General features: G+C 34.0%; 1 protein-coding gene across 1 annotated transcript; it reads left to right on the forward strand.

Moving 5' to 3' along the window:
- The first annotated feature begins 832 nt into the window (after positions 1–832).
- Positions 833–15,186, forward strand: LOC110029030 (probable phospholipid hydroperoxide glutathione peroxidase). Its single transcript, XM_020731137.1, has 6 exons — positions 833–1,275; positions 8,535–8,611; positions 8,850–8,911; positions 11,433–11,551; positions 12,319–12,486; positions 14,936–15,186. Exons 1-6 carry the CDS (start codon positions 1,222–1,224, stop codon positions 14,966–14,968), a joined length of 513 nt encoding a protein of 170 aa, XP_020586796.1. The 5' UTR covers positions 833–1,221; the 3' UTR covers positions 14,969–15,186.
- The last annotated feature ends 408 nt before the right edge of the window (positions 15,187–15,594 follow it).

Below are 15,594 nucleotides of genomic sequence, written 5' to 3' on the forward strand. Positions count from 1 at the left end.
AACTCAAGATATATTGATTAACTGCCCGTTGTCACGGACAAAAAGTACTAGGTATAGAGCCGAAAAACAGTATTTAAGTTCTTGGCTGCCCACCACTCCGAATAACTCTTTTGGGAGGTGACACTATGCTCTCAACCAACAAGTTAAAATGATTTTCATAAATTAGAATTTATAAACACATAAAATTTTGGAAGATTTACATACTTACCGCTTGATTCAATGTATTTATATATTTAGGTCCAAAATTTCAATTTTAACATATGTTTTCAGCCATTTTTATGCATGGAAATTCGTGTTTCATATTTTAAAAATTAAGATAGTTATATTTTTATGTGATTTAAAAAATTTGAGACCTATTGATGTAAAATATAAATTTAGAAGTTAGATAGCTAAATACTTGGTCGAGCCGAGCTGGACCGGCTCAGCTCGATACAGATGGGTTGAGTTCGGATTGAAATCGGCTCGTGGCTCATCATGTTCAATTTCGAGTTAGCTCAGCTCAAATTTCAATCAAGTTCGATCAAACTTGAAATTAAATCGGGCTCCATTCGGCTCAAAAGAGAAATAAGATGACTCAAATTTGAGTTAGTTGGATCCGTTCTAGCTCAAAATAGGCTCGATCATGCTCAAAATTGAAACTTATTGCTCAAATTGAGCTATGTGGATCCATTATAGCTCAAAGCTCGTTATACTCGATTTTATTTGTTAGCATACATAATTTTTATATAGAAAAAATGAACTTAATAATGACGCATTCGCACACGTCCTCAAAGTGCTCTTCAAAAGCGCGATTTTTAGACGCAAAAATCGAGAGCTCACAAATATAAAAATTTGATTTTTAAAATCAGATAAATTTCAGGGCCGCATCTTCTTCATGACGCAGGAGTGCAGCAGTGCGACGCGTCGATGCTTTGGCCGCCTACGTGACGCCTAAGTTCGAGTCGACATGGCGGACAGTTAGGGCTTGCTGAACTTGTGGCTGGAAATTTTTCTTTTTGGTAGCGGTGGAAGAATCAGATTTCCCTAAAGCGATCTCGCCGCTTAGATTTTCATGCGTTCACATGGCGGACCTGCGCTATAAACCTACCGCCCCGCTTCTTTCGATGTTCTGTTCCGCTTTCATTCCTCTCCGAGCCGTCGTGTTCTGAAAACCCTAATTTACAGCTTCGGTGCTCTTTTGTTACTTTGCTGTTTGCTTTGTGATTGGGAGAGTTTTCTGATATGTCGAGCGTGGCTTCGCAGTCGGCTAAATCCGTCCACGATTTCACCGTGAAGGTTAGTTGAATCGATCCTTAGATGTGTGTTTCTTGTTTATTTGGGATTATTTTTTTGAAGGTTTAATTTACCGGTTTAGGTGCTTTCTTCAGCATTAATTCTTTACTTCAGGTTTGCGGGTATTGAATTCTGGAGCGTAAAAGTGTGATTTTTCATTGTAAAAATTAATCTGAATGTTTGATTTAGATGGAGAAAAAAATTGTTTTTTGGATTGTTATGAATCTGTTGGTGCTATTGGTGTTGAGGATAGACCCATTTGATTTTGTTTCTGAATTAATTACTTGGTTTTTGTGCGGATTGGAGTTTCAGAAGTTTCCTTCTTGATGCATGCGTGCATCATTTTTGTTGGTGAGTGAGTGAAAACCTATTTCAAACACTGAAAGTGAAAGAGCAAAAAAAAAAAAAACAAAATAAAAGAAGGTCAATGCATATAAGCACACAAAAATCTTATACAAAATCACCTAATTTTATGTGATTGTGGAGGATGATAGTTCCAGTATATATTATACCTTCTAAAGATAATGCCCCCTCTTTATAAACAATACTTTAGACATTGGAAGCTACATTAAGGCTTGTTTGGGATCAATTTTGTTTATTGTTATTATTTTTTTTTATTATTTTTTTTGTATGAACAAATTAACATATTTTTGAAAACACTCAAAAGAATTTTTAGGTAATGTGGACGTTTTTAGAAACAACTATACTGTAATAAAAAAGTTCAAATATGTTTTGTTTCAAATCAAAACATAATCAAAATATAATAAAAACAATAATGGAAAAAAAATGGAAATGATTTCAAATGGCCCCAAAGTTTCAAAGCTTTAATAAAATGATAAACAAATATTATATATGTTTTGAAGGCATCACACGTTCCACTTCTAACCCTCAGGATAGCTTTATTATATGCTAGCAAATTTTCTTCCTATCCAAAATTTATCATAAATGCCAAGTTTAATTAGGCTACATATATATCTCCATGAATTTTCTCCCCCAAAGCAAAGTTGGCTTCTTTGTTCTATATTGTTGGTTTTCTTACATCTCTACAAATTTGATATGTAATTGATGATAGGTGGAGTTGCAATCAAACCAAGCCGAGCTGTGGCAGTGGTTGTTTAAGCTCGAGCTCATTTATTAAAAACTTTTTCAAGATCGTCTCGTGCTCGATTCTAGCTTCTGGGATACTATTCAGTTTCGGTTTATTTCATTCTTGTTCTAGCTTTATTTGAGCTCTATTTGAGCTTATTTTATTTTATGATTGTCGAGTTTTAAACGAACAACTCATTTAGCTTTTTCAATCTAAGCTTGCTAAGCAAGTATATAATAGCTTCAATTTAAAAATTTTATTGAATTTTAACAAGCCATGATGATCTTTTTGAGGCTACAAATTAAAATTATATTTATAGAAGTTTTTAAAGAAAGGTTAAAAATCCCGCCTCTTCAACCCAAACTGAACAATCTGCACGCTCGTGCGTGCAAAGAGCTCAAGCAATGGAGCTCTGTCTTTTCCTTTTAACAATAATGATGATAAATCTCCCTCAAATGTGAGATTAAATGTATATAACGGTGTGAAGTTTAAAGCTTCACTTGAAAGCCATATTAGTTTTAATTTGTGTTAGGTACTTGAAAGGTTGAAAACATAAATTTGTTTGTTTTTTTAACTAGTATGGAATTTCACATGAAATTTACCATTAAATTATATTAATACGAGGTTTCATGTTAAAACTTGGAAGTGTCTTTTTTTCTTTTAATATGGTTATTATAGTTAGTTTTTTAATTATCTTTTAATTAATAATATAAAAAATTAATTTAATTTTAAATATTTTAATAACTTTTATTTAAAATTTACTTATATTTTTATATTAGGCTTTACGTTAATATCGTGCTTTAATTGAGTTTTTTAACGATCACAAGTTTGAAATGATATTCTTCATAATTATAGATAAGAAGATGTACATATATGCACGACAGGCATATATGCACGGCAGGATCGTGGGGATTGATGTTCTTATTAGAAAATTACATATATGCACGACAGGATCGTGGGGATTGATGTTCTTATTAGAAAATTGGATGTGCATGCCAAAACCGAAAAGAATTGATGGAAATTCTTATGTGATGTAAGAAACCAAACAATAAAACCGTCCCATGGCTGAAACAAATTGAATTATAAGTAGAACCTGCGGTAAAATGGATGGATGGAGGTAAAACTTGACCCAATGCTCAACGCAAACAAGAACGTTGGTATAAGACCACAACTCTATGCTTGACGTGAGTAAAGAACCTTGGTACAATGGGAGACGCCACAAACGGGGTGGAAATCCACTTGATAAGTCGGGAAAGAACTCCTTAGGCGATGACCTAGAGTTCCGTTGGAATCCTAAGGAAATCGTGGGAGACAACCCAAATGCAAGTTATTTTTTTGGCAAGAATCAGAAGTCCCCTTCTCATTTAACATAAGACCTATAAATAGGCTAAAGCTTACAAGAAAACAAAAGAGAGAGAAGATAAATATCTTCTAAAACAAATGAAAACTACATCAATTTGACATGCAAGCCATTATTAAACCACAATAAAAAATACAAAATATCCAGCAATAATAATATAACTCCTTTATCTTTGGGCTTGGAATAAGTGGACAAATCTTTGTGGCTCTTTCTCCTTCAATTCTATTGGTTTGAGTCCAAGCCTCCTGGACTAATCCATTAAGAGCTTATTTCACCCTCTTTGTACATCTAGTAATTGACCCACATGGAACTTGAATTAAATCTTCTCTTAAAGTCGTGTCATTGCCACCATGCTATCATTTGCATCATTCCCCTCCTCTTGAAAAAGGTTTGTCCTCAAATCAGTGCCTTCATCAAAAGGACTTAAATCAGTAACATTGAAAGTGGCACTCACATTATACTTACCTGATAAATCCAGCTTGTAGGCATTGTCGTTGATACGCTCAAGTACTTGGAAAGGACCATCTCCTCTTGGAAGTAGTTTGGAATGCCTTTGTTATGGAAATATTTTCTTTCTCAAGTGTAACCAGACCCAATCTCCAGGTTCTAATATCATTTTGTGTCGCCCCTTGTTGGCATGTTTTTCATATTGCTTTGTTCTTTTTTCAATATTCAGTCGTGCCTTCTCATGTATCTGCTTTACAAACAACCTTTTTCTTACCATCCAAGTTAACATGCTCAGAAACAGATAATGGAATTAAATCAAATGGTGTTAAAGGATTAAAACCATAAACAATTTCAAAAGGTGAAAATTTAGTAGCAGAATGAATGCCCTCTTATGAGCAAACTCAACATGCGGTAAACAATTTTCCCATGTTTTGATATTTTTTTTTATGATTGCCCTTAACAAATTAGACAAAGTCCTATTTACTACTTCAGTTTGACCATCAGTGTGACAAGTAGTAGAAAACAATAATTTTGTTCCTAACTTACACCACAAGGTCTTCCAAAATTAACTCAAAAACTTAGGATCTCTATCAAAAATAATTATTTTAGGCATACCATGTAATTTTATAATCTCCTTAAAGAACAAATCTGTAATATTAGAAGCATCATCAGTTTTGTGACATGGAATAAAATGTTTCATTTTGGAAAATCGATCCATCACCACAAAAATTGAATCTCTACCACGTTTAGTCTTAGGCAAACCTAGCACAAAGTCCATAGAAATATCAATCCAAGGTGCATTAGGAATTGATAAAGGAGTATACAAACCGTGGGGTTGCACTCGAGATTTAGCTTGTCGACATGTGACACACCTACCACAAATCCTCTCGACATCCCACCTTATGTGTGGCCAATAGAAGTGTTCCTGCAAAACAACTAAAGTCTTTGCAACTCCAAAATGTCCCATTAGTCCCCCTCCATGAGATTCCTGTACAAGCGATTCTCGCAAAGAACTTTTAGGCACACATAACTTATTTTCTCGAAATAGCATCATGTTTAAAGAATTTATCGCAAACAGTTTTATCACAAGCTCGATATTCATTACAAAAATCAACATCATCATAGTATAAATCTTTAATATGTTCAAAATCAAATAAATTCAAGTAAGTTTACATCAAGAGTAGAAAGTAATGCATACCTTCGAGAAAGAGCGTCAGCAACCTCATTTTCCTTACCTTGCTTGTATCGAATGACATAAAGAAATGTCTCAATGAACTCCACTCAACGAGCATGCCTTTTGTTTAGCTTGTGTTGACCTTTCAAGTGCTTCAAAAACTCATGATCAGTGTGAATCAAGAACTCCTTATGCCAAAGGTAGTGCTGCCAAGTTTCCAAGGCTCTAACCAATGCATACATCTCCTTGTCATAAGTTGAATAGTTGTGGCAGTCGAACACTAATTCCATCTTTTCCCATTCAAGATAGGCTTCAGGATTGTTTTTGCCTTGAAAAGAAGGAATGCACATCTTAATACCTGCCAAGCTGTTATCGTCTCTATTCCTAATGTCTCTAACTTGTCCACCATAACGCCTCCTCTCCACAAATACAAATCCAGCCTCATAATATTCTTTATCCTCCTTCCTCTCTCCTCTCAGTGGAACTCTCTCCCTTTGTCGATTGGAAACATTTCGTGGCTGTCTTTGTTAGATTTCTCCCTCTACCCGTTCCAATCTTTCATGAATTTGCTCTAACTCAACTCTCATCATTCTTCTGATCTCTCCCACCAATGCTTGAAATTGGAGATTAGGAACGGCAAGTTGCCTTTCCTCTTCTTCAAAATTCGTTTGGGACATGATTGAGGACCTACAATGAAGGTAGCTAAGCAATAATTCAAAATTAACAACACAAATCAAATTCTAAATTACTACAATTAAGGAAAATCCGAAATGCTAAGCAAAACATTGAGATGATGATAATGAAATACAAATTTTGATATATTGAATCAAAACAAAAGCACTACTAAACTGATTGGGACAATCATATCAAGAACGAGAAATGATATAAAATAGACCACAACAAATTTTTCAATAAAAGCTCACAAAACATGATTCATTAGTCGTTCATTAGTCTCATGAAAGTACTATGTGCATTAGTTAAACCAAAAGACATAACTAACCATTTATACAAACCATATTTTATCTTAAAAGCAGTTTTCCACTCATCATCTTCTTTCATCCTAATCTGATGATATCCACTTTTTAAATCAATTTTAGAAAACACACAAGATCCATGTAACTCATCTAGCATGATTTGAACAAAAACATGAATACGGATTTGGACAATAACAAAGAACAATTGCTTTGGACAATCAATTGAACAACTAATATGAATAATAACGAGGACAATCACATGAGCAATAATGATTTGAATATTAACAAAACACGAATATGAATAATTATGAGAGCAACTAATTGAACAAGTAATTACGAAATAAAATAACAAATTGGATTTCTTAGTAAAATTCGGACATAGATGAAAAATCGGACATAAGAGAAAAAATAAAATAACTAATCTTATCAATTATCCAAGAAAAAAAAAGAAACATCCAACAAGAATTAAAAAAACCCAATAAGAAAATTATGTGTTCAAGATCCGTGAGTCTCTGATACCAAACTGATGTGCATATATGCAAGACAGGATCGTGGGGATTGATGTTCTTATTAGAAAATCGGATGTTCATGCCGAATTTTTTTTTTCTTTCTTTTCTCTTCATTGCTGCTTGTTCCATTTCTTCTAGAAACCAAACAATAAAACAGTCCCATGGCTGGAACAAACCAAATTATAGGTAGAACCTCTGGTAAAATGGATGGATGAAGGTAAACCTTGACCCAATGCTCAACGCAAACAAGAACGTTGGTATAAGACCGCAACCCTATGCTTGACGTGAGGAAAGAACCTTGGTACAATGGAAGATGCCACAAACGGGGTGGAAATCCGCTTGATAAGTCGGGAAAGAACTCCTTAAGCGATGGCTTAGAGTTCCGTTGGAATCCTAAGGAAATTGTGAGAGACAACCCAAATGCAAGTTTTTTTTTGGCAAGAATCAGAAGTCCCCTTCGCATTTAACATAAGACCTATATATAGGCTAAAGCTTACAAGAAAACAAAAGAGAAGATAAAATATCTTCTAAAACAAATGAAAACTACATCAAGTTGGCATGCACGCTATTATTAAACCACAAGAAAAATACAAAATATTCTTCCATAATAATTTGACTCTTTTATCCTTGGGCTTGGAATAAGTTAATAAATCTTTGTGGCACTTTCTCCTTAGATCCCCATGAATTGGCTTGAGTCCAAGCCTCATGGACTAATTCATTAAGAGCTTCTTTCACCCTCTTTGTACGGCACCTAGTAATTGGCCCACATGCAACTTGAATTAAATCTTCTCTTGAAGTTGTGTCATTGCCATCCATGCTATCATTTGCATCATAAGACAAGTAATGAAATGTTCAAACTTGTGTATTTAACAATGGAGTATTTATAGAAATATTTAAGCTTATTCAATTTGTGCAGTAAATGATTATGAACAAGCTGTAATTGAGATAAGTCACGAGTAGTATGTTGAACACTCTTTTAATTTGCAACCTAATAATAGGTTAATAGGTTTCCCCATGGTTACTATGGACAATTTCTTAATTGTTCTAAATTTGTGATGTTATTAGTAGGAATTTAGCAATGTGCCTGATGGCGGTTTGGTTTGAACTAAAATGGGTGTAATATATTTGAAATGCAAGGGATTTGAAACTTTTGGTATTTGGTTTGAAGTAAATGTAATATAGATTAAAATTTCAACGAATTCCAAACTCACTCTATAATTTATTCCAACTCAAGCAATTTGGCTTAGTTCCGAATATATCCCAAGGCACGGTAGTTGCTGTAATTCATAGCTTCTGCCATTACCACCACTCATATCCATTGTTGTTACTGCCACGTATAGCCGCTGCTCACCACACTTGCTGTCGACTGCTTATTGGGGCGGCCATTGCCATCACCGGTTACCGCCGCTGCCGGCTCAGCATGCCGCCAATTGTTAACTGCCAACCAGTTATATGGTTAACTTTACATTGGATTCACTAAACTATTATCCAAATTCAAGAAAATAATCTTCTATATTTGTTTTACACAATCAAATAATTTTAAAACATTTTGAATATACCACATTTCAATTATTTTGTATTCCTTTTACTCAATCTTTCTTTTTCCGCAAATCAATCGCCCCCTAAGTTTGAGTTAATCGTTGGGGGTGCTGATTGCTTGTTTGTTGAAAATGAGTGTTAAAGCTCTTTTTTTTTTTTTTTGGGTTTTTAGGATGCTCGTGGTGAAGATGTTGACCTCAGCATCTACAAGGGCAAGGTTTTGCTCATTGTTAATGTCGCGTCTCAATGGTATTCGAGCTTGTTTGTTGAAAATGAGTGTTAAAGCTTTTTTTTTTTTTTGGGTTTGTAGGATGCTCGTGGTGAAGATGTTGATCTCAGCATCTACAAGGGCAAGGTTCTGCTCATTGTTAATGTCGCGTCTCAATGGTATTCGAGCTTCTCCTTGCTGACTATATCTTGCTATTTATTTTTTTAAAAAATTACTTTCAAGTTTTCAGTTTCTGAACTTAATGATTTTCTGATGCAGTGGGTTAGCAAACTCAAATTATACTGAGCTGACTCAGTTGTATGACAAGTACAAGGATAAAGGTAATCCCTTTGTCCAATGTATCAGCTTGGAAGTTCCAATTTTTCTATCTCTCTATTCTGATTATGTTGTTTATTTATCATCTGTTGCTTACTATAAATAATAAATTTTAGTAGGATTCAGAAGCTAGATTTCTTTGTGCTTTACCTTATAACATAATACTAAAATTTACTCTTGCATGGACATACGCTGCAAAGTAGTTTATACTGTATTTGCTGAAAAAGATTTCTTAAGGGCATAGGGATCGCATTTTTAAACCCACTTGACTTTATTTTGAACTTATTAACTTAAGAGGCATTTATTCATATAGCACCCTATTTCTATGTTTTTACATATCTAAAACCTTAACATTACTTTTTACTTTTCTTCCACCCAAATTTTTTATATCACTTAGAAATACCATTATTATAACTTTTACAAAGTGAAATACAACTTTTCAAGCATAGTTAAGGGGGCATATTTGTAAAAGTGAAGTTTAGGAAATACATAGGAATTGAGTGGGTATGTATGTAAATCTTCCTTAAATGTATAGCCAAGTAAAATTCCACATTTTTCAAAAGAAGTATAAAAATTGATTGTAGTTATTTTGAAAATTTTGGACAATAGGTTTTTTAACAACTATCATTCTTAAGTAGCCTTAGGGTGTGTTTGTTTGGGCTTTTAAAATCGTGTTTTGAAGCCAACCAAATTTCAGGGGTGTTTGATTTGCGCGGTCAGGTCAACCTCTATGTTGCATGAACTCCGTTTTAGTTTAGATCACGACGGCAGGAGCCACTATGTGTCCCACATTTCATTTTTTTTTGACTGATTTACGGAGAGCCTCGAGTTCGTGTCCTTACCCACCCACTGGAGTTCATGCAGAATTGGAGGTTGAGGTTCCTATCGGGAAGGTCTCAAGAATGGAGGGAGCTACTCGATGCCCTAGCTCGAGCCCCTGTTCTCTCCTTTGCAGGAGCTCTCATTGCCATGTTGAATCCTTGTTGGAATAAAAGCTGCAGGAATTGAGGTTGTCCCTGGATGCTAATGGGACGCTTGTCTTGACCTCACTGTCAGCCACGTTGCCGACTCATCTCTCGCCGGAAGGCCCGGATCCATGACGAAAACTTTTTTTTCATCAGCTCCAGCTTCTTCTCTTTAATGTTATTGCATTTCTGAACATCAACAGTTAGCTGAAATGCTTATTTACTTTGATGGTTTTTATGCCCCAAGTTTCTGGCTTTTGATTTGGGTTTTATGGGATCTCTTCTATGCAGGGAAATGTAATTATTAGCTGGAGAGGGGTTTAAATTGCCACTTATTTCTGTTTTTTTTCTAATATTTCTGTCATAATGATTTGATTCAAATTAATGCTGGAGTCATAATGCTTATCAGTTGATATGATGATCTTAAAATTGTAAGGCAAATGACATGCTTTAGATTGTGGTTGTAGATGCTGCACGTCTAAAGCTTCCCAATTTTTACCTAAACTAGTATGATTATTGATTGAATTACACACATTCTCACTTTTTATAATGAAGATTTGCATACATAACACTAGAAAAATGCCTATTTAGAAATTTAAACTAGTATGTTTATGTATCATCGAGTGCGGAGAATTTATACATCGAAAATACGTATGAATTCTATATCAAATTTTCAAAGGAGCACTCTAGACTTTTGTCCATAGATAACATTTTCAAAAATGTATTTTTCAAACATAACTATTTCTTCTGAAACAACTGCTTTTGAAGAACATATTTTCAACAGTAGCTTTTGAATTGAAATTTCGTACAGCAACAACCGAAACAAACACACTGTTAGACTTAAAAAGCTGCTGCTCACATAAATTTTTGAACAACAATAAAGTTGCACGAAAATTGAAGTGAGGACAGATCCAAATGAGCAAAGTTTTAGAAATAAACCCTTGATTATTTACATGGTGCTATTTTAGTTTCGTGAAATGTGGGCTATTATTGTTCCAGTGTCTATAAATTTGCCAAATTATGTCTTATATTCTTTTAATACGAGCTGAAATAGTCTCAAGAAAGAACTATTTTATTTTAGCCCCCAATTAAGACTGTCTCGGGACTAAATTGACACTTTTATAGACTTTAGGACTAAAATGACTACTTATAAAGAGTCAGGGGACTATTTTTACAATTTTCTCGATCCTAAATATAATGCTAAAGTAAATTTTTGAAGAACAACAATAATAAAGATGCTGGAAAATAGAATTGTGGACAGATCTAAATGTGCGAAGTGTCAAAATAGTCTCTCGACTATTTACATGGGGCTATTTTAAGTCTCAAAGTTCATAAATGTGTCATATTAGATCTCATACTCTTCAAATATGGGCTCAAATATTCCCAGGAAAGGACTATTTAAAGACTAAATTGACACTTTTATAAACTCCAGGACTAAAATGGCCCCCCTGGAACGAGTTAGAGGACTAGTTTGGCCCCTTTCTCGATATCAAACTCGCTTACATCTATGAACACTTTTGTTTTTTCTTTCAATTATTCATGGTTTTTTTGGTCTTTGTAGGTCTGGAGATATTGGCTTTCCCATGCAATCAGTTTGCAGGTCAGGAGCCAGGAAGCAATGAGGAGATTGTTGAATTTGCCTGCACGCGCTTCAAAGCTGAATACCCTATCTTTGATAAGGTATGTTAATTTTTTGCTGGGCTTTGCTTGCCTCTGGTTTGGTTTGCTGCAACTGTTTCTTTTTCTGGAAAATGTACATATATACCACACAATTCCTATATATTTACATGTCTAATGCCTAAAGTTTGATTTTTATATTTATAACACTTGGTATCTTAAACTTTGAATGAAAGTGAATTTCACTTGAAAGTTAGTATTTACATATTTAACACCTAAACTTTACTTTTTTACAGTAATACCAACTAAATCTTTCATATCAATAAAATTATCACCTTTTTACTTTTCAAAAGTGAAGTGTACTTTTTCGTGCAAAGGTAGTGGCATGCATATAAGAATTGAAGTGGTATATATGTAAATCCTGGCTATAGAATGGTGGTCATTAATCAATAGGACAGTATTAAATAGTTCTAAACACACTGCACTACTATAGATTATGGAAATTTTACAAACATACCACAGAATTCTTTTGTATTTACATATTTAACACCTAAAAAATGATATTTACACTTAGGTGCTATAAACCTATGCATGAAAAGGTGTATTTCACTTTTAACAAGTTAGTAATAGTGGTATTTTTGACGTGATGCTAAACATTTGGGTGATATGTATATAAATATGAAGTTTAGTAGTTAGATATGTAAATATTGTTAGAATGTGTGGTTTGTATGTAAATGTCTTAAAGATTATTGGTCGCACAAACATTTTGGCATGAATCTATTAACATTAAAGCACTATTTGAACCAGTTTTGTATTTCTGCGTTCCTTAGGTTGATGTCAATGGAAAAGAAGCCGCCCCCATCTACAAGTTCCTCAAGTCGAGCAAAGGGGGGCTTTTTGGCGATAGCATCAAATGGAACTACTCCAAGTTCTTGGTCGATAAAGAGGGTCATGTCGTGGACCGCTATGCTCCCACCACCTCCCCCTTGAGCATTGAGGTAAAGCCTTTTCATCGTCGGTTATCTTATGGTCGTCTTAGTTTTATTTGTTTAGATTTTTATGGGAAAAAAAACTGCACTGAACAAGCATGTTTTTATAATAAACTTAAAACCCAAAAAATAATAGTGAACCCAAAACAAGCCCTCATAATAGCGAGTGAAAGATTCCTATATTTACGCTCTTCTCGAAGAAGAGCAAAATTCTCAATAAATGTAGCAATCACACAACCATCATATTATGGTCATCCCACCAATGAGATCCCACCAATGAGTTATCATGGGCTGTTGAAGATCTGATTTCGAAATCGGCTTGAATGGATTTAGTTCGGCTCGTGGCTCAATATATTGGATTTCGAGTCAACTTTGTTCCAACCATTGAACCGACGATCCGACTCAAAGTCGAATCATGCTAGCTTAAATGAAGCTATTTGGTTTCATTTTAGCTCAAAATCAACTCAATCTGGCTCGAAATGGAAACTAGCTGGTTTAAATTGAGTTAGTTGGATCTGTTCCAGCTCAAAATCAGCCCGTGAATTGTTATATTTAATTTTATTCAGCATTATATGTATAATTTTAATAAGCAATAAGTATTTTGAGTCGATCTCAAGCCAGTTCGAGCCGATTCTTATATGATTTGAATCAGCTATAAAAAAATTCGATCAAAAGTTTTGGCTTATGTTAAGAATTATAATAGGAAATAATTTATTCCTATAAGAAGTTATGAAGAAAAAATTATTTCCTTAGATTAATGAGATATTTCCTTTCTTATTTTATATTTATTTTTTTAGATTAGGAATTATTCATTTTCTTATTTTATGTTATTTCCTATATCTTCTAATAATTAAAATAAATTAATTTTTGGAGATATCAGGTGATATATCTTTTCTTTCATATTGTTTCGTATTTATTATTATTATTTATTATAATATTCTTGCAAGGGTTATTTATACCCTTATTCATATGAATGAAACAATGTAATATTCCACTTTATTCCGTATTATTCTGAATTTCAACATGGTATCAGAGCAAACATGATTCTGAGTCTTACCATCTCCTACGGTCATCCTTTGATGCTGCAGGACTCCCTTCCTGTTTGTGCAGGAAGGGAGGACACTCATCTTGGTATTTAAAACAATAATTTTTTCTTCTTCTCTCCATGTAAGCTTTCTCTACTGGCAGACCCTTCCTGAATCGAGAGCTTCAACTTTGCCAACCTCCAAAAAATCTATAGCCGGTGTCCCCTCAGTCGAGACAGAACATGTTGCGTTCGTTGCGCACGACGTCTGATTGAGTAGAACAAATCTAGAAGAAGGGGGCCGTGACCAGGGGCTCCAGCCAAAGCAGCACCAGCGATGCCACCACCCGTCTTATCGTCATCTCGCCGGAGATATCGCTGCCGTCTATCGGACAATGTCGACAAAATCCATTGCTGACTCTTTCTCCTGCAGTATTTTTTTTTCCCTGGCTCAAACGTCAGGGGAGCTCTGTTTCCAGCCGCCCTTTCTTCTGCTGCTTTCTTTGTCAGTAGAATTTACTGGGTGTGATTTACATGTTTTCTCTGCAGCTAACGACAACCACGGTCAACTAAAAGTCAGTTTTCCTGTAGGTTGTCTTTTTCCCTGCAAACCTCTATCTTCCTTCTACGCCGAAACACATGATATATAAATTCAGCAAATTCAGCAAAGCCTGAACCTCTACTTTTTGCTGAAACACATGACAGACAAAACTCAAAATTCAGCTAAACCTGAATCTAGCAATTTCGATAATTCAAACGACTTTTTTTTCTTCACTACCCAACAAGTTAGGACTTATTAACATACATTTCAAACTTGAGGGGGTGTGCTAAGAGTTATATTAGAAAATAATTTATTCCTATAAGAAGTTAAGAGAAATAAATTACTTCCTTAGATTAAGGAGATATTTTCTTTACTTTTTTATATTTATTTTCTTAGATTAGGAATTATTCCTTTTCCTATTTTATGTTATTTTTTATATCTCCTAATAATTAATTCATATATCTCCTAATAATTAATTCATATATCTCCTAATAATTAATTCATATATCTCCTAATAATTAATTCATATATCTCCTAATAATTAATTCATATATCTCCTAATAATTAATTCATATATCTCCTAATAATTAATATGAATTAATTATTAGAGATATTAGACGATATATTTCCTTTATTATTATTTTTTTCTATTATATGATTCTTCTAATTGTTATTTATACCTCGTTCATATCAATGAAACAATATAGTATTCCACTTTATTCCGTATTATTCTGAATTTCAACAACTTATAAGCCGCCTTATTTATTTCAATCGGATCTCGATCTAAGCCAATATTTGAATCAATTTTCGAACGATCACGATCTTCGAGCTGAATTCACAACCCTAGTTATCATCATGATTATGATACATTTTGTGTGTTTGAACATTTGCAGAAGGATATCAAGAAGCTTCTGGAGACTTCTTAGGCGCTGGATGCCCAAGCCTGTGAGCTACACAAAATGTTTCTATGGGGGACTTATAGCTGGATAAAGTTAGACGTTATTCCGTCTTAATATGGTTACCAACCTTATCTATTGTAATAAGGTAACAATTATGATGTTATATCTTGTCCTCATAAACATATCAGTCTTTGTAAACTTATTTTTAGTTATATTTGCAATGCAATTTAGAATAGTTTAATGGACTCGGGTGTCAATTTGTGCTACTTTCAGGGTGAGGACCGTGGGTAGTTCATGTTTGTTATTTTTGGTAACGTCTACAAATATGTCATGTTATGCAACCAAGTGTTACAATTATAAATATATAGTTAACATAGTAGGTATGAAAATACGTAAGAATTGTGGTTTGTAGATAAATGCCCCAAAATATATAAATATTATTTTTGTGCCATCTTTATTGGTGGGATAGATCGGGCATTTACAAGCAAACCACCCAAATTCTGTATATTTGCATTTTCAATACCTTTAAACCTTATTTTTTTACATTTATGCCAACCAAATCTTCCATATAATATAAAAAAAAAATATTACCATTTTAAAAAGGAAAATGCACATTTTCAAGTAGGGCTGTCAAAACGGCTCGTTATTCGCGA

This window comes from Phalaenopsis equestris, unplaced genomic scaffold, assembly GCF_001263595.1.
Source record: "Phalaenopsis equestris unplaced genomic scaffold, ASM126359v1 Scaffold000541, whole genome shotgun sequence".
NCBI lineage: Eukaryota > Viridiplantae > Streptophyta > Magnoliopsida > Asparagales > Orchidaceae > Phalaenopsis > Phalaenopsis equestris.